The following is a 27,657-nucleotide window of genomic DNA, read 5'->3' as shown; positions in this document are numbered from 1 at the left end:
GAACATTTTACTATGGCCTATATATATTATACATATATATTAGGTAAAATTTGCTAATTTTAGGTATAAAAGTGATAATGTGACTATGTAGAAAAAAACATTCTTACAGGATGTTGTCACAACACTAAAAAAAATTGGAAGTAAAGTACTGCTGTGGTTCAAATTGTCCTTCAAGCCTGGCAAGTGCAAAGTCGTGAGTTCGATTCCTGGTACCGGAAAAAAAAAAAAAAAAAAGAAACAAACAAAAAAAGAAACAAATTGTCCTGCAAAAGTTCATTTGTTAATTTTAGTCAGAAAAACTGATAATGTGACTGTGTAGAAAAATTCATTTATTCTTGGGGAATACCAAGTTACAACAGTAAGAGGAAAGTGGAGGTAAAATATTGCTGTGGTTCAAGTGTGTCCTGCAAAAGTTCATGTGTTGGACGTTTGAGTGTGGCAAAGTGCAAAGAAGGAGAATAACAGAGGATGGCTAGAAGGGAACAGGAGGTGGATTTCTTGCAATATGGACGTGATTCAAGGAAAAAAGTGCAAGGGATGAGGAGGAGGGGACGGGGAAGTAAGAATAAAAATACGCCATTACAGTAACCTAGTAACTTCAATTAATGTAAACATTATGTGCCACAACATGAGCTAAGATTAATGATATCAACAAGGATGGCGGACAGGGGAATTGGAGGAGGGAGGGAGAGGGACAAAAGAAGGGAATTTAAAAAGATGAAAAAGCTCTGGTGTGTACATATTACCACTCCCCAAGATGATTGAATTGTATGAATTACAAACATGTATTAATAAATTAAAAATTTTTTAAATTCGTGTTTTGGAAATTTAATGTTCAAATTCCTATGCTGGTATTTGGAGGTAGGGCCCTTGGGAGGTAATTAGGATTAGATGAGTACAGGGTCTCCATGAAGCCATTTAGTGCCATTATAGGAAGAGGGAGAGATTGGAGCTAGCACACTTGCTTGGTCTCGCCATACGACACCCTCTGTCATATTATGATGTGGCAAGAAGGCCATTGCCTGATGCCAGCTATATGATGGTGCCATGCTCTTGAACTGGCCTCCAGAACTGTGAGCCAAATACATTGTTTATAAATCATCTGGTCTCAGGGATTTTCTTACAGTAAAAGAAAACAGAAATGTCATGATGTTTGCAACTTCTTTCCAATGGCTTAGCAAAAGTTATTTATATACTGTAATGTTGTATATACACACTCGAAGTAGTGAGAGAAAGGGATGAGTTATGAATGATTAATCTAGGTATAAGAAACAAGTCTTCTGTATGTTTTTTCAGTTTCTCTGCAGGATTACAAAACTTCATAATTAAAAACAACTTGGAGAAATTATACCTATTTTCTCCTACTAAAAATATCATGTGAAGGTGTTAAATTTTCCTTTAATTTTTAGTTGAGTATATCGTAGGCTACCTTTGCACTTACTTTTATCTTTGTTGTTTTGTTGTTTTGAGTTTATTCAAATGATTTCATTTTAGCTCTTTCATTTTGGGCAATTTTGAAGGACTAGATAAACCTAATATTTGATGGCTGGAATTAAATCATTTCTCTATGAGCCAACAGGACATTTGTAAACATGTTAAATTTTTGTTGCTGTTTTTGCTTTTTCTTTGTTGTTTTTTGAGACAGGCTGGCCTTAAGCTTATTATGTAACCTAGGCTAGGCTTGAACTCAAGATCCACCTGCCTGAGCTTCCCAAATTCTAGGATTATAAGCATGTGTCACCAGGCTGGTGAACTCTCCTCCACTGTCATCCATTCTTCCTTTCTTTGAGTATGATGCTAAGAAAAAAGAATAGAGGTTAAAGGAAAGGATAACACTTAAGAAAAATCAAAATTCTGGTTTGGTTTCATGTTTCAGGATCTCCTGGCCAAAATCCTCCCAAGCCGTGAAGACAGCAGGACAGTGAACTCTATTAGAAAAGCGCAGCAGGTTCCTGCAGGCAATCCTTACCTTGAAATTTAAGATTACTTCCCACAATTGTGCATTTTTTAAGAACCAGTATTTGTTTTGCTCCCTGGGCTGCTAATAAGGAAAATTCACATTTATGACTAGTCATGGCCATGTTCACTTAAAGAATCTCTTTGTAAGTTCACTAGTAAACTCTACAGGAATTTTATGGCCGTAAGTTTCACATTTTCTCCTGATTTGATCCCTTATTTTTCCTCTTGCTGTGGAGTTTCTTCTTAGGGCAGATGTTGCCTTTGCTATTTTTCTTTGCTGCTTGTGTTTTCATCCACTGCTTAACAGTGTGATTGTGTGGGCTGACACAGATTCTTCTGCGCTTCACATGAAGGCTGTTGAGAAAGGAAATTAAAAATAATCACTAACAGAAAATAAGAACATATTAAAAAATGAGTAATAGCTCCCACTCTTGGATTCTCTGTTCTTAGGGACTGAATCCTAAAGCTAGTCAGCACACAGTTAAATCTTGACTTAACACACACTGTATTCCATAGAGATCAGCAGGTGGAACTGCCTGTGGTCCATAGAGATCAGCAGAGAGTATTAAAAGGAGGAAGAGGAAAAGAAGGAATGGGGGAGGAGAAAGAGGAGGACAAGCAGAGAAAGAGGAAAGCAAAAGAAGACGAAGAGGAAGCAGAGAAGGAGGATGGAATAGAAGAAAAAGACAAACAACAATAAAAACCAAGGGAGAATAAGCCTCACCCACCAAAATCAACTCATCCTCGCTGCCATCTCAAACACATCCCTCTCTGTAAAGCTGTTCTGGAGCCTCTCAGCTAAATCTCTTTCCTTTTGTGTGTCCATGATGAGAGTTACCTCTCTTCTGGCCCTTAGTTTACTACGTCTCTGATTTGAGTACTTATCTCTCCTGCTGAAGTTATGGTCCTTGAGAGAGGAATAGTCTAGGCATATTTTTGAAAAGATCAAAGTCCACAGTTGGAATTCAGTAATTCAATGAAGATATGAAGTGAAAATATTCTAGGCATTTGTTAGAATTGAATATAATGTGGATCCATACCCACAGCTCTGAATTTGTTTTCATTTTAATTTTTCCATATGAAATGTTGACATTGGAGTGGAAGAGTCCTCAGGCAGCACTCACAATTTCTAAGTAACTGCAAGGATTTCTTGTTATAAAAGGTGGTATGACTTTTAATTCTCCATCAGATGCTAGCCAGCTCTCATAAAATGTTGCAAATCATGCTGGCTCTACATATGTGATATTTCTGTGTCCTAATAAAAGTGAAATCTTTGGCTCTGTTATTCAGGGAGAAAATTTTAAAAAGAGTAGCTGCTGTTTCTCCAGAATGTCCTATGTTGATTTGTTACCAGACAATGTCTGGACTCAAAATAGAGGCAAAGTGGGAAAGGTGTAAATTAGCATTACCATAAGAAAACCAGCCTTTGGAGGAATATTAACTTGAAAAAAAATGGGAGCATCATAAGAAGAGAGCACATTCTCTAAGTGTATTAGATTGAGAAGGCTTCAAAAGAAAAGCTGATTTTCACTATGTCCAGTTGGGTTGCTATTACAGAGGAAAATCTGAATATAACATTGCTGCAGAGGAAAAACCAAAAAAATATTTGAAACCAGGTGTGGTATCTCACACCTATAATCCAAAAGCACTCAGGAGGCTGAGACAAGAAGATCACTGCAAGCTCAAAGTCAGCCTGGGCTACATAATGAGTTCAAGGCCAGCCTGAACTATATAGTGAGACCCTGTCTCAAAATACTAATAGTAGGGGCTGAGGATTTAGGTCAGCAGTGTAAAAGCCCCATCACAGACATTAAAGGTTCTAGTTTAATTCCCAGTTCCCACCCCTGCCGTGCGGTTAGATCTTCGTGTTTTACCTTTTCTGGAATGTATGGTTGTAAACACCCTGCCCTTCCTGGACTCCCAAAATGTATTGTTCTTCTCGTGAATGCTCTACCCATCCCAGATTCTCAGAATGTACTGTTTCTGCCATAAAAAAATTCCCTCATGGTTACAGATGTGACATGTGTTTGCCAAACAGGATGCGGTTTTAGGGTTTAAAAACTGCTCTTGTCCTTGGATCAGGACTGGTCTGATCCTTCCCTGCATGGAGGCTCTCAGTCAGTCCCTGGCCAGGAATAAAAGGCTCGTCCTAAATTCCAATTAGCGGTCCATGTGTCTTGGTGTTTGTCGGTCGGTACCATTTTGGTTCGTTCGTTTCTGGTAGCGAGTCCACAGCAAGCGGCACAGTGCCTGCCTGGCAAGAGCAAGGTCGTGAGCTCAATTCCCAGTACCGGAAAACAAACAAACAAAATACTAATAGTAATAATAACAAAATTAAGTTGAAGTTTCTTCACTTTCCAAAGAACTGAAATTCTTCTTTCTGTGGTGTCATCAAGAACCTGAGGAGAGACTTCACTGATATGCAGATGAGCCCATGGAGAGAATCCAGGGGAGAATGAGGGCTCAACACCATGATTAAAATATGAGTGGCCCAGGGAAGTGGCACATGCCTGTAACCCTAATACTGTAAGAGGTTAAGGCAGGAGGATCACAAGTTTAAGTCCAACCCGGGCAATTTAAGTAGATAATCTTAGTAAGATCCTGTCTCAGAAATTTTTTAAAAGCTTTTTTAAGTGCTAGGGATAAAGCTCAGTACAAAGGTCCTAGGTTTAATCCCCAGTAACCCAACACACACACACACACACACACACACACAGACACACACACACACCACACACACATGTGATAGCTTCAGGCAGAGGTATCTGCACTGGCGTGGAAGGAGTGAATTTGGTAGGGGACACAGAAAAGATGGGAGACAGGGACGTTGGGGAGCAGCTACCAGAACACAAAACCCAAATCTGGGATACCACGATGTTTCAGAATCCTAAAGTGCAAAAAGCTGCTTAAAACTATCTCATGTGTATTTCAACAGGATAATAAGAGATTGAGTAATACTGGTGAAGGAGATAGCCTATTCCGTGCTCCCCTACCCTAACTTCACTGTGTAGCTTCCAGGCAGGCACCTACCCACTCCCTCTTTAAATTTCTAGGGGGAAGAGTTTGACTCTTAAGAAACTATTGGTTCATGCCCTGACTCTTATCCATAAGAGAAGAGCCAGAAACAGTTCACTGCACCCATGGAAATTATACCTAAGATCATTCCCTAGACTCTATTTCTTTACCCCTTCTTCTGAACACAACATTTCACTACCACTTCTGATAAACTACCCAAGCCTCTCAGATAACTTTATTTAATAACTGCAAAGTGTCTTCCTAACAGATACCTTCTACATGAGTCGAAAAAACCTCAACCCTCTGACAACTTTCACAGAAGGGTTTAAACAAGGGAGCTACTGTCTCAGGCATCAAAAATTACAATGATCAATAGGGTCAGAAACAAAGGACCTGTTTTCAGGCAGAAAGGAAAGCAATCTAGTAAGCTCATTGTAAGCTAATTTATATTATTTAATTGTGACTTAGAATACATGCTACTTGGGAATCACAGTTCCAAAATGAGGAATATTTGCTGCGCTTAAAAACTTCTCTCAAACCGTAAAGTCTTTGTCTACAGTTAAGGTTAAGGGACTACATTTTGGACTAAGAGCTGCTTTGCAGTAAAAGAATGTGAAGACAAATTCAAATTTATGTTGACCATAAATTTTATGTTGAACATCAGAAATCATAACAGAGGGTCTGTAATTTGTGATTAAAAACACTAGAGTCAAATTTAATTTTATTTGAGACCAAGTCTCAGTTGCTCTGTATTTTTTACCTTTCTTATAAGGACAAAGAGTTCAATTTACAAACTTGTGACTGAATGCAATATTATTTTTAGATCTTAGTAACTGGCTTCATAGTTTCCCTTTAGTTAAAATGGAATCTTTTTAAAAATGAAGACTCATATTTTTTGATGTATTTTTCCTTATCAAAATGAGAATTTATATCATTTTTGTTTTTGTACCTTTGAGTTCTCTGACACCTGCTTATTCCTAAAATAACTTCTCTAAAAGTCCTCTTGTTAATGGTGTCCCTTGTGGCCCCCAGAATCTGTATCTTACATACCCACAGAAACTTCCCCTGGTTTTTCTAAGCCTCCCCAGGAGTCCCTTGTAAAAACTGTCATGCCTCCTTTGGTCAAAGATGACACATGCCAATGAGGTGGAAGGAATTAGGAATTGAGACTGTTGAAAATCTGGTGTTTCAGACAACAGTCAGAATAGCCACAAGGTGTCTGGAGTCAACATAAACACCCAGTGATTCCAATTACTTTGAACATTATCTGTCCTTGAACTGTGAATTTTTCACCTTCCGATCATTACCAGCACTATATATTAAGATTAAAGACTGACAGAATCTCATCCAAGAATACACTAAGGATATTGATCAAGTGAGTTGGAAACTCAGAAGGCACCCAGTGTTATTCCCAGGCTTGCCATAGGTCGTGCTGCTTCCCAGTGACTACTAAACAATCTAAGCCAATGGATCCAAGATAGTGGTTGAACTGAGGAAATACTGAGAGAGCTCAGCCTTCTCCCTTCTCTCATATAGACATCCATGATTATTAAAAATTTGAAACAATAATTGTCTCCTCCCCAGCATTAGATCTCAAGGCTACTTTTAAACTTTCATTAGATTCTTTTGAGACTCTTACAAGACCTATGGGCCTACTGCCGGGAAACATGCTCACAGGCACATACCCCAAAATTTTATGGAGTTCACAGCCCCTTGACCTGAAGAAAGTCTTATCCATGGATATCTCACAGTCTTCCCCTGAATTTGCAAGAATCTTTTTCTTAGGGTAGCACTTGTCAAAATTGAGAAGAGGGATTGAAGATGGGGCTGGGGGTTTAGCTCAGCGGCACTGTGCCTGCCTGGCAAGTACAACATTGTGAGTTCAATTCCCAGTACCAAAAAAAAAAAAAACAAAAACAAAAACAAAAAACCCCAACAAATCAAAATTGAGAAGACAGCTTCTTCTGAAAGGGGAAAAATATATCTTAAATCCTAGAGATTGTTCAAATCATCAGAAATGGTTGTCAGAATCCAGCTGGATAAAAAGTCTCTGGGATACTCCAGGAGGGCAGAGCTCATTGAGTTACTGTTGCATCCCCAGCACATGAAACAGTGCTTGGTACATTAATAATTATTATTAAATATCTGCTGGATTTATTGATGGAAAAAGGGGGACCAAAAGTGATTCAGGAGCTCAGGAATAAGCAACGAGATTGTATATAGTCCAAAGAAAGGGCCACCAGATGGGTCACTAATATCGCCTCAAATCATAAATGGTGTTAAACCCATACGACAGGGAGATGCGTCACATCTGAATGCAGTGGAGTGCTCACTTGGGCAGCACGTATACTAAAATTGGAATGAATCCAGTGGAGTTCTGAGACAACATACCACGGTTAGCTCCACCTGTTGGATAACTGGTGATATATAGTATTCTGAACCAAGAGACCTGAGTGCACATCTGCTTTCTGCCATTCACTAGTTGTAGGACACCAGGTGAACCATGTCCTTGCAGGTTTCCCTTACACTTCACAGGGAAATAACTTATGTCTTCTTCTTAGCACTGCTGTGGTTGGCCTCTCATCCCTGAGCCAGGCGTGGGCTCACCACAAGTCAACGCTCCAGAATCAAAAGCAAAGAAAGACTTTTGTAATTGGATTACTTGTAGCACTTGTGACAGATACTTGTGACAGCTTTTCGAAACTTAAAATAGGCTCCTAGTGAAGTTAAAGAGTAAAAATGACAGCAACCCAGATTCTTGCCTGCAAAAAGTTACAGTTAAAGACATGATATACAGCAGAATTACCTCCTCTTTGCTATTTTGCTTTTTTGTTCAGTAGCTGTTTTGCCTGAGAAAGTTGTAAGTGTTACCTGGTTCCTGGGGGCACTTAGCCCCGGCGCAGTATTGCAGGGGATACCTTGAGGGCTCGTACAGCGCTCAGGGCTCCCCTGTATGCAGATTGTGCAAATGTACTCCATGGAGCCTGCTGCTCCGCGGTTCAAAGGACAAAGTATGTATTCTTCTTTCCTTTGCTTGAATGAGTGTATGTATGTTGTGCACCAGGCAAAGCCTTCCAATCTATTATTTGTGGGCCAGAGAAATAATCGATATACAGGTTTAGACATCAGTCCCTGCCTAAGAGCACTCACATGAGAGCAGCCAAGTCACAGTCCCCATCAGCTCTTTGAATGCGACACATAGTCACTCTTTCTAGAAGCCTTCTGGAAACATGATGTGAAACCTCTGTGCAACAGCTGGAAGCAATGGGTAGTATGGCTAAAGGAAGGGAAAAAAGAAAATGTTAAATCTCACTGTGTAGTTCAAATTGAGCTTGTACTCAATCTGTAGCCCACGCTGGCCTCCATCCTCCTGCCTCCACGTCCCTCCACCCCAAGTGCTGAGATTACAGAATTATGTGCGACCATACCCGGCTAAACCTCCACATTTTCTCCAAAAGAAACAGTGTGACAGAAACCAGAACCAAGTCCCATAGAAACACATAAAGTAGAAAAATTAAATCCATTTACGGAAGACAGGATAGGCATCAGGGATGTGAAATTTGGGCTGCATTTTAAAGGTGTCAGAATTCATCTGAAAGAAAAAGTGAGTGGAACATTCTAAGCAGGAGGAACTACATGCTCAGAGCACTTTGGGTGGAAGCAAACAGAATGTTTGTGTAGCTTGTGTATCTCACAAAGTCCTACGTCAAACCCACGGAAGATGGTGTTTTAGACCGGGGCAAATTTAACCTGACAAGATTCTTGTCAAAACTAACAGAGGAAACTGTGGGCTGACCTCAGGTCATCTTCACTTCCTGTATCTAGGACAGATGGCTTCACTCTAGTCTCAGAGCCCAAGGAGGGCCTACATGAAATTGACTGGAGCTCTTCCCCTCTAGAAAGAAAGCCTCTTGGGTTTCCTCCTGCGTTATGTAACCTAAATAGCCTAACACTGCTCCCTTTAAAGTTGCATCATGGCTTGAGGTATAGATGAATAAAAATAAAGCTTTAGTCCAACAATTTTTTTTTAACTTTCAGTGTAAATAAGGACCAAAATGTATAATAGATAGTGTGAAATGGAAGAAAATGTTCAAATTGGAAGGGGAACTGGGGGTGGGGGGTGGGGAGGAAGGAAGTGAAAGGAAAAAATTATGAGAAAAGGGGAAAAAATAGAAACAAAGCTTTTGTAAACAAGGAAGAGAAGAGGGGTTGAAGGGAGCATAGAAGAATGAAAAAAAGAATCAAGTTATATAATGTACAGGCACAAATTCCCTATGATGAGTGTGATCATTATGTGTAACTAAATGTACCAGTAAACTTAATTAATAAAAAAGAAATAGAATACACATATAATCTCCAAGTATATTTTAGCTATATATCTGTAAATTTATTTACAAAAAGTTCTCAATAACTTCTTTTTTTTCTTCCTCTTTTTTTTTTTTTTAAGGTAGGGTCTTACTGTGTAGCCCAGGCTGGCCTCAAACTCACAGCAGTCCTCCTGTCTCAGCTTTCTGAGTGCTGGGATTACAAGCATGTGCCACCATACCCAGGTCTTAATGACTTCTAAACCATGCATTTTACTCAATAGATGTGGTTGAAATATATCTACACATGTGATATACAAATTCTGCTCAGTCCCATGTTTAATTTAGCTGTCATGCAAGTCTGTAGCAACCTAAAGAGGAAAATGTTTGCAAATGCAAGCCATTTCATGCTGTGCAGGTCTTTGTTTCTTCTTAACATAGATATAGAAATGGACTTTTCATTTTATTTTGCACTGAGTGTCCACAGAGGCACATAAAGCACCAATCAACCAGATTCTCTAGAACTGGAAAAGCATAATTTGTTCAACAAACATTTATTGAGTGTTCACTCTGTGACAGACCTTGAACTCTGCATTTGAAATTGTGAAAAAACAAGGCATAGTCTCTGTCCTTGTGATGCTTAGGCAGATAAATAATTACAACACAGCAAAGTAAATGTTGGGTTGCCGTGCGACTCAGTGTTAGTGTGCTTGCTTAGCACAGACTAAGCCATGGGTTTGATCCCCCAACACCAAAATAAACAAAATAAAGAAAATAAGTGTTAACAGAGGTATGTTCAAAATGCCATAGGGTTATCAGTGGATAATTTTTTTGGTGAACAAATAATACTTTCCGATTTCTAGTGAATCTGGTTGGTTGATGCTTCGTGGGAGAAAAGGTTGATTTTGGCTCCTGGTCTCAGTCCATGGTTAGCTGGGGTGGGGGGCGTGGATGGAGACAGGAGCACACCTCTTCTGGTCGTTCCCGCAGTGACTCATCCCCAACCAGGCTTCACCTCCTGACACAAGTCAGCTCTATCACCTCCCTGATCAAATCTTCTTCCAAACACAGGAGACATTTTAGGGACATTTTAGATATAAGCTATATCATGAGTAAACCTGTGTGTTAAAGAATGTAAGTTATCCAAGTGCCAGTGTTTATTCAAGCAGTAGGTTTTGTTTGTTTTGTTTTGTTTTGTTTTGTTTTGTTTTTTGGTACTGGGAATCGAACTCAGGACCTTGCACTTGCTAGGCAGGCACTTGTGCCGCTGAGCTATATCCCTGGCCCTGAAGCTGTAGTTTTTAAACCAAAAAATAGTACTAGGACCTATATGCACTTAGTAAACTGGATTACATTTCTCATACATACAGGTAAGACTGGCTCACCTGGAGATCACTTAACTCACATTAATTATCAAAAGGTAAGAAGCAAAGTAGCGTTTAGTACATGTTGGCAGATAGGACAGTAGCTCTCATGACACTGTCCAAATAACTTTGAAGGGTGCACAGGGACTTAGGCAGTGAAAAATGGAAACAGTGTAGATTGGATGAGGGCAAAGCTAAAATTCTGTTAAATAACACTGCCCCCTAGAGGTTCTCTTGCGCAAACTCCTAAGTGTCAGCATTTCCGATTTTAAAGAATGGTCGGCCACTTCCTTTTATTTCAATTATGTTTTGGCTTGTTTTTTTTGTTGTTGTTGTTTGTTTGTTTTTTTGGTTTTGGTTTTTTTGCGGTACCGGGAATCGAACTCACGCCCTTTAGCTTGCCAGGCAGGCGCTGTGCCGCTGAGCTAAATCTTCAGCCCCTGATTTCAATTATGATTCCAGAATTTTTGCTCTAGATTTATAGGTGTCACTTAGGCCGAGAAGAAGAATATGTGAATTTCTTGTGCAGTTACATTCTTTTTATTCAGATGATAGGGTTTTTTTGGTTTTTTTTTTTGGGGGGGGGGGTTTTCTCCGGTACCGGGAACCGAACTCACGACCTTGCGCTTGCCAGGCAGGCGCTTTGCCGCTGAGCTAAATCCCCAGCCCCCAGATGATAGTTTTACTTGGTTGGAGGGGAAAGCTGCTAAAAGCTTAGGAAGTTTTTTTTCCTCTTTAGAATTGTCATTCTATTTCTTTTCTTTAACTTTTAACTTTTATTTTATTTTTTCAATTTTTAAATTTTAAATTTATTTTTTAAATTAGTGCATATTTGTCATACATACTGATCACATTTATTGTAGGGAATTTGTACATAAAATATCTTAATTCTTTTTTTCCCCATTTCCCTCCTCTCCCTTCAACCCTTCTTCCCCTTTAAAAAAGCTGCTTTCATTTTTTTCCTTCCATTCTCTATAGTAAGTATGAAATAAAGTAAGGGGAAAACGTTTCTAAAATAACACAGCATGCAGCAAGGGCTACATGATAAACAGTATAAGTATCTGAAACACTGAGAAGCAGAAGAGATAAAGTACAATACTGAGGCTCAAGTACACTTTACCAAAGGGGTCACACTTGAATTTGGGATTTGAAAAATGGAAAGAATGTTAATAGGGCATTAAAATGTAGAGAAGATAACAGGCGAAGACAAAAATATGAGAAAAGAACTTACACAAAGTTTGCTAGATACAGAATTTACGTGTACAAATTTTAAGAGAACCGCATGAAAAGTATGTTGGAATCAGTACCTTACATCTTATAGAAACACAAGTTCAATAATCTCCTTCAATGGAAATCTTACAAATCAAGATAAGGTGATTTATCTGAATTAACACTCTTCTGTGGAAAAAAAATGCGAATAAATGATGCTTTACTATTCTTCTTTTTTGTGAAATATTTCAACACGTAAGTAAGTATAAAAATAATAAAGACACCTATATGCCCCTACCCAAGTTTTGCTAATTTTAGTCCTTTTCTACATTTCAGTTAAGGTCTTGCTAAGTGCCCAGGGGTGGCCTTGAACTTGTGATCCTCCTGCCTCTGTCTCCACAGTAATCCAGCCTTCAGGTTTTTTTGTTTGTTTGTTTGGTACTGGGATTTGAACTCAGGACCTTGTATATGCCCAAGCAGGCACTGTGCCACTGAGCTATCTCCCCAGCCCTTCAGTCTTATTTTTAAATGATCTTTTTCCAATACTTTACTGTTACAAGCAAGACAGCAATGAACATCCTAATAAGAAAATATATATTATTTACTGTGTACCAGGCACTAGCATAACTGCTAAGTATGAATTCATTCATTTAATCCTCACAGCTATTAGAAGCAAAAAATGTATTTATCCTTATTTTATAGATGGAGCTAGGCTTTGAATGCAGATTTTAAAAAAAGTCTCTTGGCCATACTTTATTTGTTCTTCTGTGTACATTTCATGGGCCTCGAGTGAGAATTTCCCTAGGATAGCTTTCAAATTTTAACATGCATTAGACTCCATCAGAGTTTATTAAGCCCGGTTCTCTTTGTCAGCCCCTTCCCTGACCTCAGTCTTCTGACTCAGGGTGTCTGGGGTGAGACACAGACATCAGCATATGTCGCTGCTGGCCTAACACACTAGCAGAATCGTGGCTCTGGAAGAACAGGCATATATATGGAACTGCTGGGTATAGGATGTATGCATCTTCAGACGAATTTGGTCCTGACAAATTGCTGTACAAAGTAATTATGTCAATTTACACTTTATATCCGCACTGGATGAGAGTTCCACTTCTGCCATCCTCAACATTTCATAATGTCACATAAACTTTTGCTGAGGTTAAAAGTACAGGCCAGTTGTGAAGGGCATGCTTACTACACATGAGGTCCTGGGCGCAATCCTCAGTACCAAAACTAACATTTTTAAAAAATATATTAAAACTACTAGTCTGATGGGGTTGAAATGGTATCTCAATGTGACTTAATTTGTGTTGCCCTATTGCTGAGGTATCGGTCATTTAAATTTGTTTTTTGAATGGTCAAATTCTATTTTTGCTTTCTTTGTTTTGTTTTGAGGTACCGGGATTTGCCTAACACAAGCTAGGCAAGTGTTCTCCCCCTGAATTACATCCTTATCTATGTGCCAGGTTCTTTTTAAAACTGTTTTTACTTATTTATTTATAGGAACTCATAAAATATCTTAGATACTAATTTTTTGTCAGTAATTAAAATATATTGTGAATAGGGGTTTTAAAAATACCGTTTCTATTTAGCTATTCTGATGTATAAGAGTGCTCTTGATTATTTTGTGTTGATTTTCTATCCAGCAACCTTGCTGACATCTCTTAATTGTACTAGTTCAGAACAGATTCTCTTAGGTTTTCTACGTAAATAGCTAGTTTATCTCTTCTTTCTTAATTCTTACATAAGAAATAAGGGCGCTATAGTTTGGATCTTGACTATCCCTCAAAGGTTAAAGTCTTGGTCCTCTGTTAAATGTCCTCTTGGTCTTCTTGTTAAAGTCTTGGTGACTAGCGCTAGTGCTATTGGAAGTTGTAGAGTCTTTAGGAAGAGGGGCCTACTGAGAGGAAGTTAGGTCATGGGGGTGCACCACCCTTGAAGGGAAAGACTTCAACCCCTTTGTGTTTCTTCCTTTTTTAAAGTACATGTGTGAGATACCTAATGAATACTTTCGTTGTAGGGAGTTGGTTCATGTGCCTATCAGATCTTAATCCTTTTCACTTCCCCTTTCCCTCTGCTTCCTTCTGTTTTCCTCCATTTTTAAACCTTCTTCCTGTCTACAGAAGGGCTACATTTCTTTTTCATATTATCTTTTACTTTTCTCTTTAAATTATTTGAACTTTGGGTTTTTCCTTCCTTTTTTGGGGGGGTGTACCAGGAATCAAACTCATGACCTTGAGTTTGCCAGGCAGGTGTTGTGCCACTGAGCTATATACTCAGCCCTGGGTTTTTCATGTAAGCCAAACAATACAATATTTACTCTTTTGTTTCTCATTTATTTCACTTCACATTGCTGTCTCAAGGTGCATCAGTTCTACAAATGACTAAAATTTATCCTTCTTTACAGCAGAGTAGTATTCCATTGTGTATAAGTACCACATTTTCTTTTTTTTTTTTTTTTTTTTTTGGTTTTTCGGTTTTTCTCCGGTACCAGGAACCGAACTCACGACCTTGCGCTTGCCAGGCAGGCGCTTTGCCGCTGAGCTAAATCCCCAGCCCCCACATTTTCTTTATTCATCTGTTGATGAACATATAAGCCATTTCCAAGATTTAGCATTTATTAGTTGTGCTGCTATAAACATAGGTATATATGTGTCGCTGTAGTATAATACCTTTAACTCTTTCAGGAAGATACCTAGAAGGGGAATAGCTGAGTCTAATGGAATTACTATTTTTAGTTTTTTGAGGAGCATCCATTTTGATTTCCACAGTGATTGTACTAGTTTACAGTCCCACCAACAATGTAGAAGGGTTCTTTTTTCTCTACAGTCTTATTAGCATTTGTTGTTTTTTGAGTTCTTGATGATAGCCATTCTTTCTAGAGTAAAATAGAATCTCAGTGTTATTGTAATTTGCATTACAATATGGAAATGGCCAAAGTTGCTGAACATTTTTTCATGTACTTATTGTCCATTTTTACCTCTTCTTCTGAGAAGTGTCTATTCATTTCAGTTGCCCATTTTTTATTAGCTCTATGGGGGACATCTGATTTTGTTTCAGTTCTTTACATATTCTAGATATTAGTTCTCTCTCCAAGGAGTAGCTGGCAATTTTCTTCCCACTCTGTAGTAGACTGTCTCTTCACTCTGTTGATTGTTGCCTTTGCCTTTAAATATGATATAATCTTATTTGCTGATTCTTTTTGCTGTTTCTTGTGAAATTGGGGTTATGTTCAGGAAGTCCTATACCTCCAAGAGTTTTACTTATCTTCCAGTAGACTGTTTCTAATATTTAGGTCTTTGATCCATTTTGGTTTTATTTTACTTCATGGTAAGAGATATGCGTCTAGATTAAATCTTCTACATGTGGATAACCAGTTTTCTCTGCACCATTTGTTAAAGAGGATATCTTTTATCCAGCATGTTTTTGGCCCCTCTGTCAAAGATCAGATAGCCAAATGTGCCTGGAGATGTTTCTGCATCCTTTATTTTGTTCCAGTGAGCCACACATCTGTTTTGGGGATGGCACAATGTTCTTTTTTTTTTTTTTTTTTTTTAAATCACTGTAGCTTTGTCCTGTAACTTAAAATCTGAGATTGTGATGTTACCTGTATGTTCTTGTTGCCTAGGATTGCCTTTGCTGTGTGAGGTTTCTTCTGGTTCCGTTCAAATTTTAGGATTTTTTCCCTAGTTCTATGAAGACTGCTGGTGATATTTTGATAGGGATTGCATTAAATCTGTAAGTTAGGTTTTGGTAATATCGCCCTTTTGATCTACTTATTTATTTGCTTTCCAGCTGCGTTTAAGCAAGCTGCCTTCTCCACTATACACTCCGCCATGGTATACTGCTTCGTCACAGGCCCAAAAGCAACTGGTCCCACTGCCCTTGGACTAAAACTGTGAGCCAGAATAAACTTTTTTTCTTTTTAAATTGATTTGTTTCAAGTATTTTATCACAGTGATGAAAAGCTAATACAAAAGGCTTTTCTCCTATACTGTGTTACTTTGCTAAATGCCCAGAATGGTATCTAGTCCACCCAAAGCTCAATACATAATTTCTAAACTGATGTGATGGATTATTTTCTTCCTTGTCCTTCTAGGATGAAACCATATTTTGTCATAATGCATTAATTTTTATTTAGTCTGTAAATTTTTTTCTATTTAAAATTTCATTTCTGTCACAAATTTGTTTATATACCTTTATCTCCTAATGTCATCCTTGCATGTTTGGGGTATTAAGGACATACTAATTTCATTGGTGCATTGGGCAGCTTTCTCTATTTTTCTATTCTTTGAAAAAGTTTATACAAATTAAGGATTATTTTTTCCTCAAATTTTTGCCAAAACCCGTGAAAGCATCTCGGCATGGTATGTGAGGGATAGATGCTTAACTCTGAATTATTTTGTAATTATCGGCTTAAATTTTTGGATATCTTATTTAGTCAACTTTGATATATCAATTTTCTTAAGAAATTGTCCATTTTATCTGCAATTTCTAATCTGATGTCAGAAAGTTTCACAGTACTCCTACTATATCTGTAGTTATGGCTCCCTTATTATTCTTCTAAACTGTTTGAAGAAGAGGTTCCTGCGGAAGGCAACAGTTTAGAAGTTTATATCTAATAATGAGTAAAATCTATAAATATAAATATACTAAAAATATAAATATACTTTTCTTAGAATCTAAAAAATGCCTTAACTCATGGGTTAAAGTGGGCATCACAAAATATTATGAGAAACAAAAAGTACTACTTAATACAGTTAAATTTAGCCTTAAGGGCGTTTACTTAAGCACACACATGCACACCCGCACACACACCACACACCAAACCAAGCATTTTCAACTCAAAAAAATCCGAGAAAGAGAAATCGGACGAAACCACCAAACAACCAAAGCACGACGCTGTGGCGCTTTACGGCTGTCGCGCTACTGCCTGCGTAACAGTGACGCCCTAGGCACTAGAGGTTGGGAGCGGGAGACAGGGGAGGGGCCAGAGCTCAAGAAGAAAGCAGACCCGCAGCAACAGGAAACGCGCGGCATTCAGCGTGGTTACCAGGACGACACTCTTCCGCCTTGACAGTACCCACTGGGAGCCACTGCGAAGTGGGGAGGCTTTTCTTGGAACCTGAGGACTGTCGGTGGGGAGAGGATGCGTGGGCGCCCCAGGGTGACCGCTTCGACCCCCCCCCCCCGCCTTGTGTGGACAAACGCGTGTTGTGCACGTGTACCCTAACTTGATTAGGTGATTTGGTTGCTTGACTTAGAAGTTTTGAGGCAGGTATGTTAAAATTTAGTGTTGGGGCCATGTCAGTATTTTTTTCTTGCGGTCCTGTCCACTTTTGTAATACTGGTATTTCTTGGACTCAGCTAAGCTCAGGTGCAGCCTTAACGTCAGCGGTTTTTGTTGTTGTTGCTGTTGTTCTAGCTTGTCTTCAGGCTTTTCATACCATTAAGTTTTTTTTTACCGTTTTAAATAATATCCTGTTTGGGGTCAAGGTTTTATGTCCCAGATTACCTAAAAACGTTTAGTGCTTTTCAGAAGCACTATCCCTCCAAATTCAAGTAATTAGGAGTCATCTCACCGTGATAAATCATTAAATATATGTAATATTTTAATGTGCTGTTTGTATCTGATTAAACGCATTATTGTGTGTCTTATTGATTAGGATTGATGCTGTTGGTTTGTGGTTATTGTCATTTTTGTTTCCAAAAGTTCCAGTATTAATCATGTATTGAAAGTTCCTAATGCTCAAGACCTAGAAAGACCAATACTGAAATACTACACAACAAATTTGTGGTATAAGTTATGTGCTGGAGTTTAAGAAAAGGACCCTGCTGTTCTAGAGAATTGACCCAGCTTCCTGTATCACTTGGATGTATTCTACAGTAAAGTGTGGTTTTCAGAGCTGCAGCCATGGCAGTGTGTAAGAGTGTAATAGAAATTCGTCTTGAAAAGCACTACCATATAGAACACAAAGGGCAAAAATAGACCCAGCATGCTGGCGTGCTCCTGTAATCCCAGCACTTGGAAGGCTGAGGCAGGAGAATCGCTGCAAGTTTGAGGCCCACTTGGGCTATATAGTGAGTTCAAGTCCAGCCTGAACTACACAGCAAGACTGTCAAAAAAGGTATATATAATATAAAAAGGGCAAAAAATGTTCACGATACGGTTGGCTGGAAATACATCTGCCCATTCTAGTGGATGCTGTCCTTTAATGGAGCCACTTCACACTGTAGATGCCCACATACGTGCCCACTGCTGTCACTGAGTGGGCAGAAGAGCTCACCAATTCATGATGGATGAAATTGCTATGGCCCAAAACATCCTCCCAGATACTTTTTGGAACTTTGAACAATGTCTGAGGAAATGGAGGTTAGATGGTTGTTTTTCTTTACCTTAAGGTGAAGCTATCTGGTCACTGATATTTCCCATATAATACACACTAGAGTGGGCAAGAGGACAGTATTGGAAGGGCTTGAGTAATTTTGTGCCATAGGGACAACTTGAAAACCTTTATAGTACAGTTTATGCATGTGGAGATAGACTAGAAGGTTTAAATCCTGGCTCTGCCACTTTTTAGCTGACTTTGGGTGAGTTATGTACTTAGTTCTGTTTTAGTTCTTGTATCTGTAATACAGAGGTGGTAATAGCACCTACCTTGTAGGGTTGTTAAGATTTACAGACTTACACATCTAAGTGCTTAGAACAGTGGACAGATAGTAAACAATAGGTAGAAATAGATAGCTGGAGGTCAATATACAGCATAGTGCCTGGCCCATGGTAGGGATCTAAATGTCCATTTTGTAACTTTTGGTGGTTTTATCTTATTTATTTATTTGTTTGTTTATTTATTTATTTATTTATTTAATTTTTAGTGTTGGATTTTGAACCTAGGGCTTCAACCCTGCTAAGCATGCACCCCCTCATTGAACCACCCACCCACCCCCACTTTTGGTAATTTTACCTTTTAAAAATTATTGAGTACGCATTACATGTGAGACACTTTCTATACATTTCATTAATCATGAAGATAACCTAGGTAAGAGAGGCATCTTTCTTCCAGTTTTGCAGATAAAAGAGCTGGGACTCAGAGAACTTAAAACAAAGACCCAAGTTCATGTAGTTAGAATTCTGACTTGTCTTTTAGAATCCAGAGCTCAAACCTTTTCCCAGGATGAAGATGTCAACATTTCTAAAATAGGGCTTAAAGACCTTGGAAGGGAACCCATAGATACATTCTCGGGACCCAGGAGTCCTACTTACAAGTTTTGATACATCATTTTGATGCTAATCTTTAGGTAGACATCTTCTGGATACTCTGCAGAGCCATTTTAGGAGAACACCTAGGGGAGTTTGAGTTTTTTTGTGTTTATGCTAGCACAGTTAGCAAATCTGATACTATCTTAATTGGTCCTGAGCTGACTGGAAAAGAACAGAGTGAACTTCATAATACATTCATGCTAAAGGAAAGTAAAATTGTGTCATCAGATTTAAATAGAAAAAGGTGGGGAGCAAGCACTTTTCATTTTGTACCTGGTAGTATATGCATTAGACTCAAACCCTGAACCTCAAACATCGTGCTATATTTGTTTAGAAAAGTGATTTTTTTTCACACACACCTTAACTGTTGCATTAAATTAATGTTACTACTATGTTGAAATCTTGGTTTTGTAGTTTTGTTTTTATTTAAATTTGGTTTTTTAATTACAGAAACGTTTTATAATTGTACAAGGGATTTATACCTGGCTTTATGCTTATGCATCAAATAACACAGTTAATTTAAAACAGCATTAAGAGTAAAGAGTATTTCCCTTAAAAGGGGCCCATACCATATTCACACTCTTTCTCTACACACAGAAAAGGACAATTACACAAAAACAAAAACAGACAATAAAACCTCATGGCTATATTATAGACACGACTGGCTTTTGAACTAAACTCTGAAGGCGCTTAATTCACAATGATAGAGGATGTAGGAAATCGCACATGTTAGTGTTTTCACTATGTGATGCATCAGGAGAGAAACTAAAGGAAGGCAGATTCCTGGGACAATTGTGTGAGACCTTTCCAGGACCACTGCTGATGAAATGGAGAGTACCCACGATGCAGAGCAACTTTCAAGCAGAAATGTTTATACTTGGTAACCCTTGAGTGTCCTATAAAATTTGCAAAAGATAAGGCTTCCTTTTAGAATATAAGTAGCAAGCCTCTAACAAGTGTTCTGTGTTTTAGGGGCCATACTAAAGACTGAAAAGAAAGTAGGTTGTCAGTAGGAAGGCAGTCTGGGGATCAATGAAACAAAATCTCTCAACTTCTTTCTGTTGGAACAAATAGAGCCTTAATGTACTATCCAAACAGCCAAGCCTACAAAGTCCTAGGTTGTGCATTTAAGAAAATGGGCTCGGAGCCACTGAAGTTGAGTGATAGACATATTTATGGACAGAATACTGAGTTCTTAGAGCCAACAGCCGCATCACAGATGTGCCCTACCTGTGGGTAGAATACAAGGCTGTTAATTAGAAATAAAGTCAACTACTTCCTGATTAGCACAGAACACCTTGGGATAACACATCAAGTAGCCAACTAAGATACCATTAAGATAGTAAAACAGCTTTCTGCCTGAAAAAACAAAATGTGTTCCCCCAAGTCTCCTACTGGCACAGGTCCCTTATCCCCTCCTCCAGCTTGCAATTAATGCCAAGGCCACCTGTCTCCCTTCCTGTACTGCTGAGTGTTCCCTGCCTCCTTCCCTCCCTCTCTACCTGGTCTTCCTCTCCCTCCCTAGAGCTTGAATTACTCAGTGCTAGCCACAGGCCACCTGCCACACATACACTGAATGGAAGTTTGCTAAGAGGAGTATTAGCACTGCCACTCACAGTTCTCCAACTATCCTCAGACCCATTTTCAGGTATTTTAACTCAACATTATTTATTTTTAAATGGCAGGAGGTTGGGGCTTCTCAGAAATGATTATCCTGTGTCCTAAACTTATTAATAAAAGCCCCAAGACTGATCCAAAGAGCTACTGCTGGGTCTGTCAGCTCCCTTTATTATCACCAATTGTGTCTTTCAAACCCTTCTGCATTTTGCTGTCCCATCCTCTCTACCTTGGTTCCTTATGAGGTTTGGTTCAGGGTAAGGCAGATCCTTCCTTGTTGCTTCTGCCCCTGACCCCATCTGTCTTTCCCTTTCTTCCTTTTCTGCAAGAGTCTTACTGTAAGGACAGCTGGAAACAGATCAGGAACTTCAGTCAGAGATACACATTTATTTCAAAGCTTCGCATGAAAAATATTAAATAGGTGGAGTGGCCAAAACTAGGAGATAAGCCTGAGTGATGGTAAATGTTTTAGAGACTGAGTGCCCAAACTGCAACCCCAAACCCACTTACTTATCACAGAGTGCCAGCACTGCAATTAAACCTGAATACTGAGGTTTTAGTTGGAAAAAAAACCTCATATATTAACATGTTTTGTCTTAAAAGAAAAACAATAAATGTGTCCCATAGGTTCACCACCACTGGATTAGATCTTTAAGAAACAGTGAGGAAAGTCCCCAAATTTCAGTGGTAAATGTCTATGAAGAATGTTACAGAAATGCAAAGATGACAAGCTTTTGTTTTTATCATGATAAAATAGAAATTGAGGCAAGATTATCCATCTTTCCATGTTTAGTAATTGCACTAATTGAGGATCCTAAGCAAATTACCTACTATAGGAACCAGGCAGCTAATGTGAAACAGGGAACTGCAGAGGACAGGGACAAAGCTTAGTCTACTTCTGCTGGTTCTTGCTGAGGTTTGTTGAACTGTTGTTGCCAGATCTGTTTTGTTTTGTTTGCACTGCAGAGGATGGATCCCAGAGCCTCACTGATGCTAAACAAGCATTATGCTACTGAGCCATATCCCAAATCCCTAGATCTGATTTTTTAAGAGAAGCTCTAAATTCAGCTTGTGTATGTGTATATATGGGGATGTACCTGTGAAGTCTGGTTGTTTTTTTTTGTTGTTGTTGTTGTTTTTTGTCTGTTTGTCTTTTGAGACAAACTCTGTAATTCAGGCTGGCCTTGAACTCACGATGTAGCCTAGGTTGATCTCAAATGCACAGTGATCCTCCTGCCTCAGCCGCCCAAGGGCTGGGATTATAGGTGTGCGCCAACACACCCAGCTGAAATCTGAATTTTAAAATGTTGGCTCAACTTTTTGAAAGGTAGACCAAACACAGTATATAGCCCACTTCTGCTCCGGACTCTGTTTGGAGAATATGTTCAGGATAAAGCTTAAGAAAAGAAGACTGGAAAAGAAGCACCAGGCAAGTATTAAGTTCTTCTATATTTAGAGTTTCTTAAATACGGTAGTGATGTTACATAGGTTCCCTCTAATCTGAAGGCAGTTACAATCTTTACTTGTGGACCAGCAACTCGTAAGTTAACTTCTCTTTGATAATAATTTGCATGGTTCTCTCGCTTTCAACTTGCTTCTCTTTCTTAAATTCAGACTGAAGTTTCAGTTTTGAGTTATCTATAAGGCTGACAGCCCAAGAAACCTGCAGCTTACCTAACCCCAACAGCATGGGTCCAGTGTGTCTGTCTTTTCCTCCAGGACTGTGCACACCTGTGTTCAGGCAGTTTAGCAGGTAGACAGGGTATTTACTCCAACCTTTTGGTGGGAATATTCTAAACTACGGTAGTCAGAAAACAAAACAGTTCAAGGTTGCACCTACATGGAAGCCCTTCATCCACCAGGTGCTGTGTTACTAATATTCCAGTTAAAATGAGGTTCCTTCCTGAAACTTCTCAGAAATCTAGAATTTAAACCTAGGCCACTCTCTTGCAGATGTCCCTGCTGAAATTAGAGATTCCTGCTCACCTTGCTTCTTCCAACCCTGATTTGGGAGGCACCCCCTTCCCACTGTAAGCTAAAGGACCCGGGGCCCCGTCTTACCTTCCGAAGTTCGAAGAGTCACACAGGCAGCCAAGACCACGAGAGTGAGTCTCATCTGCTGCATTCCTGCCTGTGTCACTGGCTGTGACAGCACTCCAGGTGAGGCTGGGAGATCAGGAAATAAAACTATGAATGCTGTTGGGTGCAGAGAAAGAGCCAGAAGTAAACCAGGTAGCCCCACCCTGGGAAGAGTTCACAGTGTTAATTTGTCCCATTTATTTCCTTAAGACCAGTTTCCTGACTGACCTGTCAGGCTCCTAACTGGATGTGTGTTTACATTGCCTGTTTACATTATCCAGAGGGACATCAGAAGCTACCTGTAGTTGACAAGGTCCTTGTGATTGGATGTGTGCACCAGAATTATTTGAACTATTAAAATAAAGCAATCTACATGAACACTCCCCCCCACACACGCGCGTGCGCACATACCTATCAATCAGCATTGTGGCATAGGGGACCAGTCATCTGAACTTTATAAAATCTCCATAGGTGATTCATACGGACACTTCTTTTGAGAACTGTTGTCTAGAAGGAATCAGTTTTCAGTGGTTTGAAACTGTGAGTTTCTGGGACAAGGGTGAGAAGTCATAAAAAATTATCTCTGTGGAAATACAACGAAAAATTCCATCTTGCTTGTCTTGGTTTGCAGCCAGATTTCCAGTGAAGCATTTACCTTATTTAAAAGAAAGGTGAGGGGGCTGGGGATTTAGCTCAGCGGCACAGCACCTGGCAAACGCAAGGTCATGAGTTCAATTCCTGGTACCGGAAAAAAAACAAAAAAAATAAAAGAAAGGTGAGATAAGTAGAGGGCAGTGCCTTATAGAAAAGAGCCCCAGCGCAGCCATGAGGAGCAGGGTTCTAGGCCACCTTTGCTGCTAATGAGCTTAATGAGTGAAAATCAGGAAGGGGAAAATCACTGGATTCTAATACTGCCTCTTCCACTAATTGGTTGTATAGCCTCAGAAAATGTATTTCATTTTCTGTAAGTAGGTCAGGCTGGATGACTTCCAAAGTCATGCTGTGCTTCTTCTAGAACTATACCATCCCACGTAGTAGCCAGTAGCCACCTGTAGTGTGGCTAGTCCAAACTTAGATGTACCCGAGGTGTAAAATACATACCAGATTTCAAAGACTGAGTATAAAAAATAAAATATCTCATTAATAATTTTTATACTGAGTTCATGTTGAAATGATCATATTTTAGATATATTGGGTTAAATAAAATATTAAAATAATTTCACTTGTTTGCTTTCACATTTTATTTTTTTATTTATTTTTTGGTATTAAGAATCAAACTCAGAACCTTGTGCTTGCCCGGCAGGCGCTTATGCCACTGAACTATATCCCCAGCCTCGCTTTCACATTTTAAATGCTGCAATGGTTCTAACAGTTTTGTCCCTTCCAAAACTCATGTTGGTTTTTTTGTTTTTGTTTTGCTTCCAGTACCAGGAATCAAACTCATGACCTTGTGCTTGCCAGGCAGACGCTGTGCTGCTGAGCTAAATCCCCAGCCCCCAAAACTCATGTTGGAGCTTAATCCTCAATGCCCAATGTTGGCAGGTGGGAATTAATGTGAGGTGTGCCCTCATAGATAGAAAAATACCCCCAACAACAGGGCCTTCAGGAGTACATTGAGTCCTCTGCTCTTTGGCTGTTTGAGGACACAACAGTCCTTCTCCTGAAAAGATGCTGCAAGGAGGCACCATCTTGGAACCAGAGACTGAATTTTTCTTCTCCTTTCTCCCATCCCTCACTGCTTTAGAATATCAAGAGTCCAGGATACAAATTGTTCTCAAGTATCAAATTAAGGTATTTAACCAAGATCCAATCGCCCCTTTAAACACTATAGGGTTATAATGAAATGGAGAATAAGAGCTTTGGAGGACTGCGAGCTACTGAAGATGGTGACCCTGGAATGAGAACTCAGTCCCCCAGAGCAGCAGTTTCAGCCTCTACCACTAAGCAAGGGCACCCTGTCACAAGTCTTCATAAGCTAGCAGAGAGAGCCCTCAAAGGTTACTGTCAAGGTCTCAGAGTTACGTGCACTTGTCACAACCACAGCAGCACTTCTCTGGACTAAAGCAGTGTACTCTGCAGGGAAGAGTCAGGAGGATGCACAAAATGATAGTCTGAAATAGCTGTGAAGATCTGCAAAAACAACACTTTCACTAAACACTCACTAACCTACCTGGCACCTGAAATTCCCACCCTGAATACCTCCGGAGGCTGGCTTCCCTGCAGTTAAAACAAAACAAAACAAAAAAAAACCTCTGTTTAGAAGGATTTCAAGTAGAGAGCTAGCCTGAGATAAGACCCTGTCTCAAAAAGTAAAAAGGGCTGAGCATGTAACTCAATGAACTAAATCCCCAGTACTGTGAAAAATAGCTAAAGAACAACAAACAAAAGCTTGTTCAGATGAAATGAAAGATGACTGAGTAACAGAAGTAATTCTTATAACAGGACAAACTATGCAGGCTTAATAGGGCACTGACAAGGAAGCTGGGCTTGGTTTTGCTGAGCCTGGGATTAGACTATATTCAGTTGTGTACCTCTCATTTGTTAAGATTTCTTCTCCTCATGTGTGTATGTTCCTTCTGCTAGCAAATGCCACCAAGGCCCGGCCAAGAGAAAGGCACAGGGACAGAACCTAGAGATTTGTATAGCACAGGGGCCTTGAGTTATTAGCATTTTCTCTTTTCTCACACCCTTTCCTGAGGGTATTGGAATAAGACGGTGGGTTAGTAGAGGTTACGGGAAGAGAGATGGTATAGCAGGTAGACCAAAGAACATTAAAGTACTCATGAAATTCCCATCAGTGGAATCACAGCCTTAAGGCAGGATGTTGTCACCCTGGTGTTGAGAAACAAACCTGATGTCTATCAGTGGGAACCTATAAACCATTAATAACCCCTCTGCCATGTTGTTTGAACCAAAACATGAATGGCAGTAATATTGGGTAGGTCAGTTTTGATGGAAGTGACAGAAAAACTGAATCATGGAATTTTTGCAGGGAGGAGTTATCAGGAATCAAACTCAGGCTCTCATGCTTGCCAGGCAGGCATTGAGCCACTGAGCTAAATCCCTGGCCCCTGAATCATGAAATGTTTGTCTGGAAAGAATATAATCCCAGCTATGATTATGTGTGTGTGTCTGTGTATAAGGAGCTCATTGAGCAGGCATGGATTAGCGTTGACTAGGTAGGAGCCTCCAAAAGGTGGTGTATATTCGGCAACTTTGTATTACTACAGCATGCGTAGCTTTATGCATGCGTAGCAGGGCTTTTAGAAGAGGGTTGGGTCATGGAGGCACCATACTCACTGTGAATTGGTCTACTGGTGGGTTTATAGCTGAAAGTGCAGTTAGGAAGTGGGGCCAGGTCTGAAGAAGCCCGTTACTGGAGGTGTGAGCTGGAAGGGGGATTCCTCCCCTCAGGCTCCTCCTCCTGTTTTTGTTTCCCAGCCACTAAGACATGAGCAGCTTCCTCTGAAGCAGCCCCTTCCACCATATCACTCTGCCATGGAGCCAGCCAGCCATGGACTGAAACTTCTAAAATCCATTAATCCAAATAAACTTCTCCTCCTTTAAGTTGTGCGGCTAGCATCTTGTCCCAGCAATGCAAAAGTGACTAAGACAGACTTATAAAGATGTATAAAGAGAAAAAAATTATTTAGCTCACAGTTCTAGAAGTTCAAGGGCATGGCGTTAGCCTCTCAGGTCTCAACTGTATCATGTCATGGCGGAGGTGCCCCATGTGTGTATGTGTGTGTGTGTGTGTGTGTGTGTGTGTGTAAGAAGCTTATAACACCAAACAGGAAATTAGAGGGAGAGGCTGGGATCCCATAATCCCTGTTGAGGTCACAACTTCAATAACCAAGGACTTCCAACCAGGATCTACTGTACCTCTCAAAAGTTCCACTGGGCTAGGTGTGGTGGCACACACCTGTAATCCCAGCACTCAGGAGGGTGAGGCAGGAGGATCCTTGTGAGCTCAAGGCCAGCCTGGATTGCATAGTGAGACCCTGTCTCAAAAAGATAAACAAACAAACAAAAATAAATTAATTAATAAATATTGTTTTAAAGTCCCACCACTTTCTAACAGTGTCACCCTAGAGATCAAGACTTTAGTCACTGTGGATTCTCAGGGCACACTCAGAGCATACCCAAACTACAGCAGGTGGATTCAGAAGAACTTCAACTACTTAAATATTTTTAACTGAATGTTTTGCTTCTACAAAATCCAGTAAGAATAAGATTGGGAAATATGTGTCTTTAGGACCTAGGGCATAGATGGAGGACAGAGACCTACAGTGACAGCTTAAGGACAACCTAAAACTGTGTGGATTTGTGTTTTCCATTGTGAAACAGCCCTGGCTAAGAATAGCTGGATAAAATCTTTTAGGATTTTTTTTCCTTGTCAGGAAAAACCAGTTTAAAGAACCAGTTTACAGAGAAGTTAAGTGACATGTGTGAGGCTGGAGGATATTATGTATTGTGAAATAAGTCAGGCACATAAAGACAAATACCATAAGTTAGTTATATGTGGAAACTAAAAAGTTAATCTCATAGAAACAGAAGAGATTACTAGTTAGAGAGCCTGGTAAGGGTAGAATGGAGAGAGTTTGGTTAGTAGGTACAAAGGCACAGCTGATATGCCTACCCAAGATGAAAATGTCTGGTGTCTATCGAGGGCCTTTAGATAGACCCTCTGGAGAGTATCTTTGACTGCTGATCAACAACTACGACCCCTTTCAGCCTGAAGAAGCCAGAGTGGTCATCGCCCGTTACTCCCTCATGGCAGTTCAGGTTACTTCTTCAGAAGGGGAAATGTCATAGGCAGCTGAGTTACACAGAAATATTACAGGCAGTC

At 39.7% G+C, this 27,657-nt stretch overlaps 1 protein-coding gene across 1 annotated transcript; it reads right to left on the bottom strand.

The window, feature by feature from the left end:
• Positions 1 to 311: 311 nt before the first annotated feature.
• On the bottom strand, positions 312 to 23,025 carry Ccl28 (chemokine (C-C motif) ligand 28). The gene is made up of 3 exons (XM_013518448.1): positions 22,791 to 23,025; positions 8,125 to 8,251; positions 312 to 2,313 (listed from the first exon to the last, which is right to left on the bottom strand). Exons 1-3 carry the CDS (start codon positions 22,852 to 22,854, stop codon positions 2,148 to 2,150), a joined length of 357 nt encoding a protein of 118 aa, XP_013373902.1. The 5' UTR covers positions 22,855 to 23,025; the 3' UTR covers positions 312 to 2,147.
• Between the last annotated feature and the right edge of the window lie 4,632 nt (positions 23,026 to 27,657).

This window comes from Chinchilla lanigera, unplaced genomic scaffold (genome assembly GCF_000276665.1).
Source record: "Chinchilla lanigera isolate Chin_1 unplaced genomic scaffold, ChiLan1.0 scaffold00045, whole genome shotgun sequence".
Lineage (NCBI taxonomy): Eukaryota > Metazoa > Chordata > Mammalia > Rodentia > Chinchillidae > Chinchilla > Chinchilla lanigera.
This window is presented reverse-complemented; position numbering and strand designations above follow the sequence as displayed.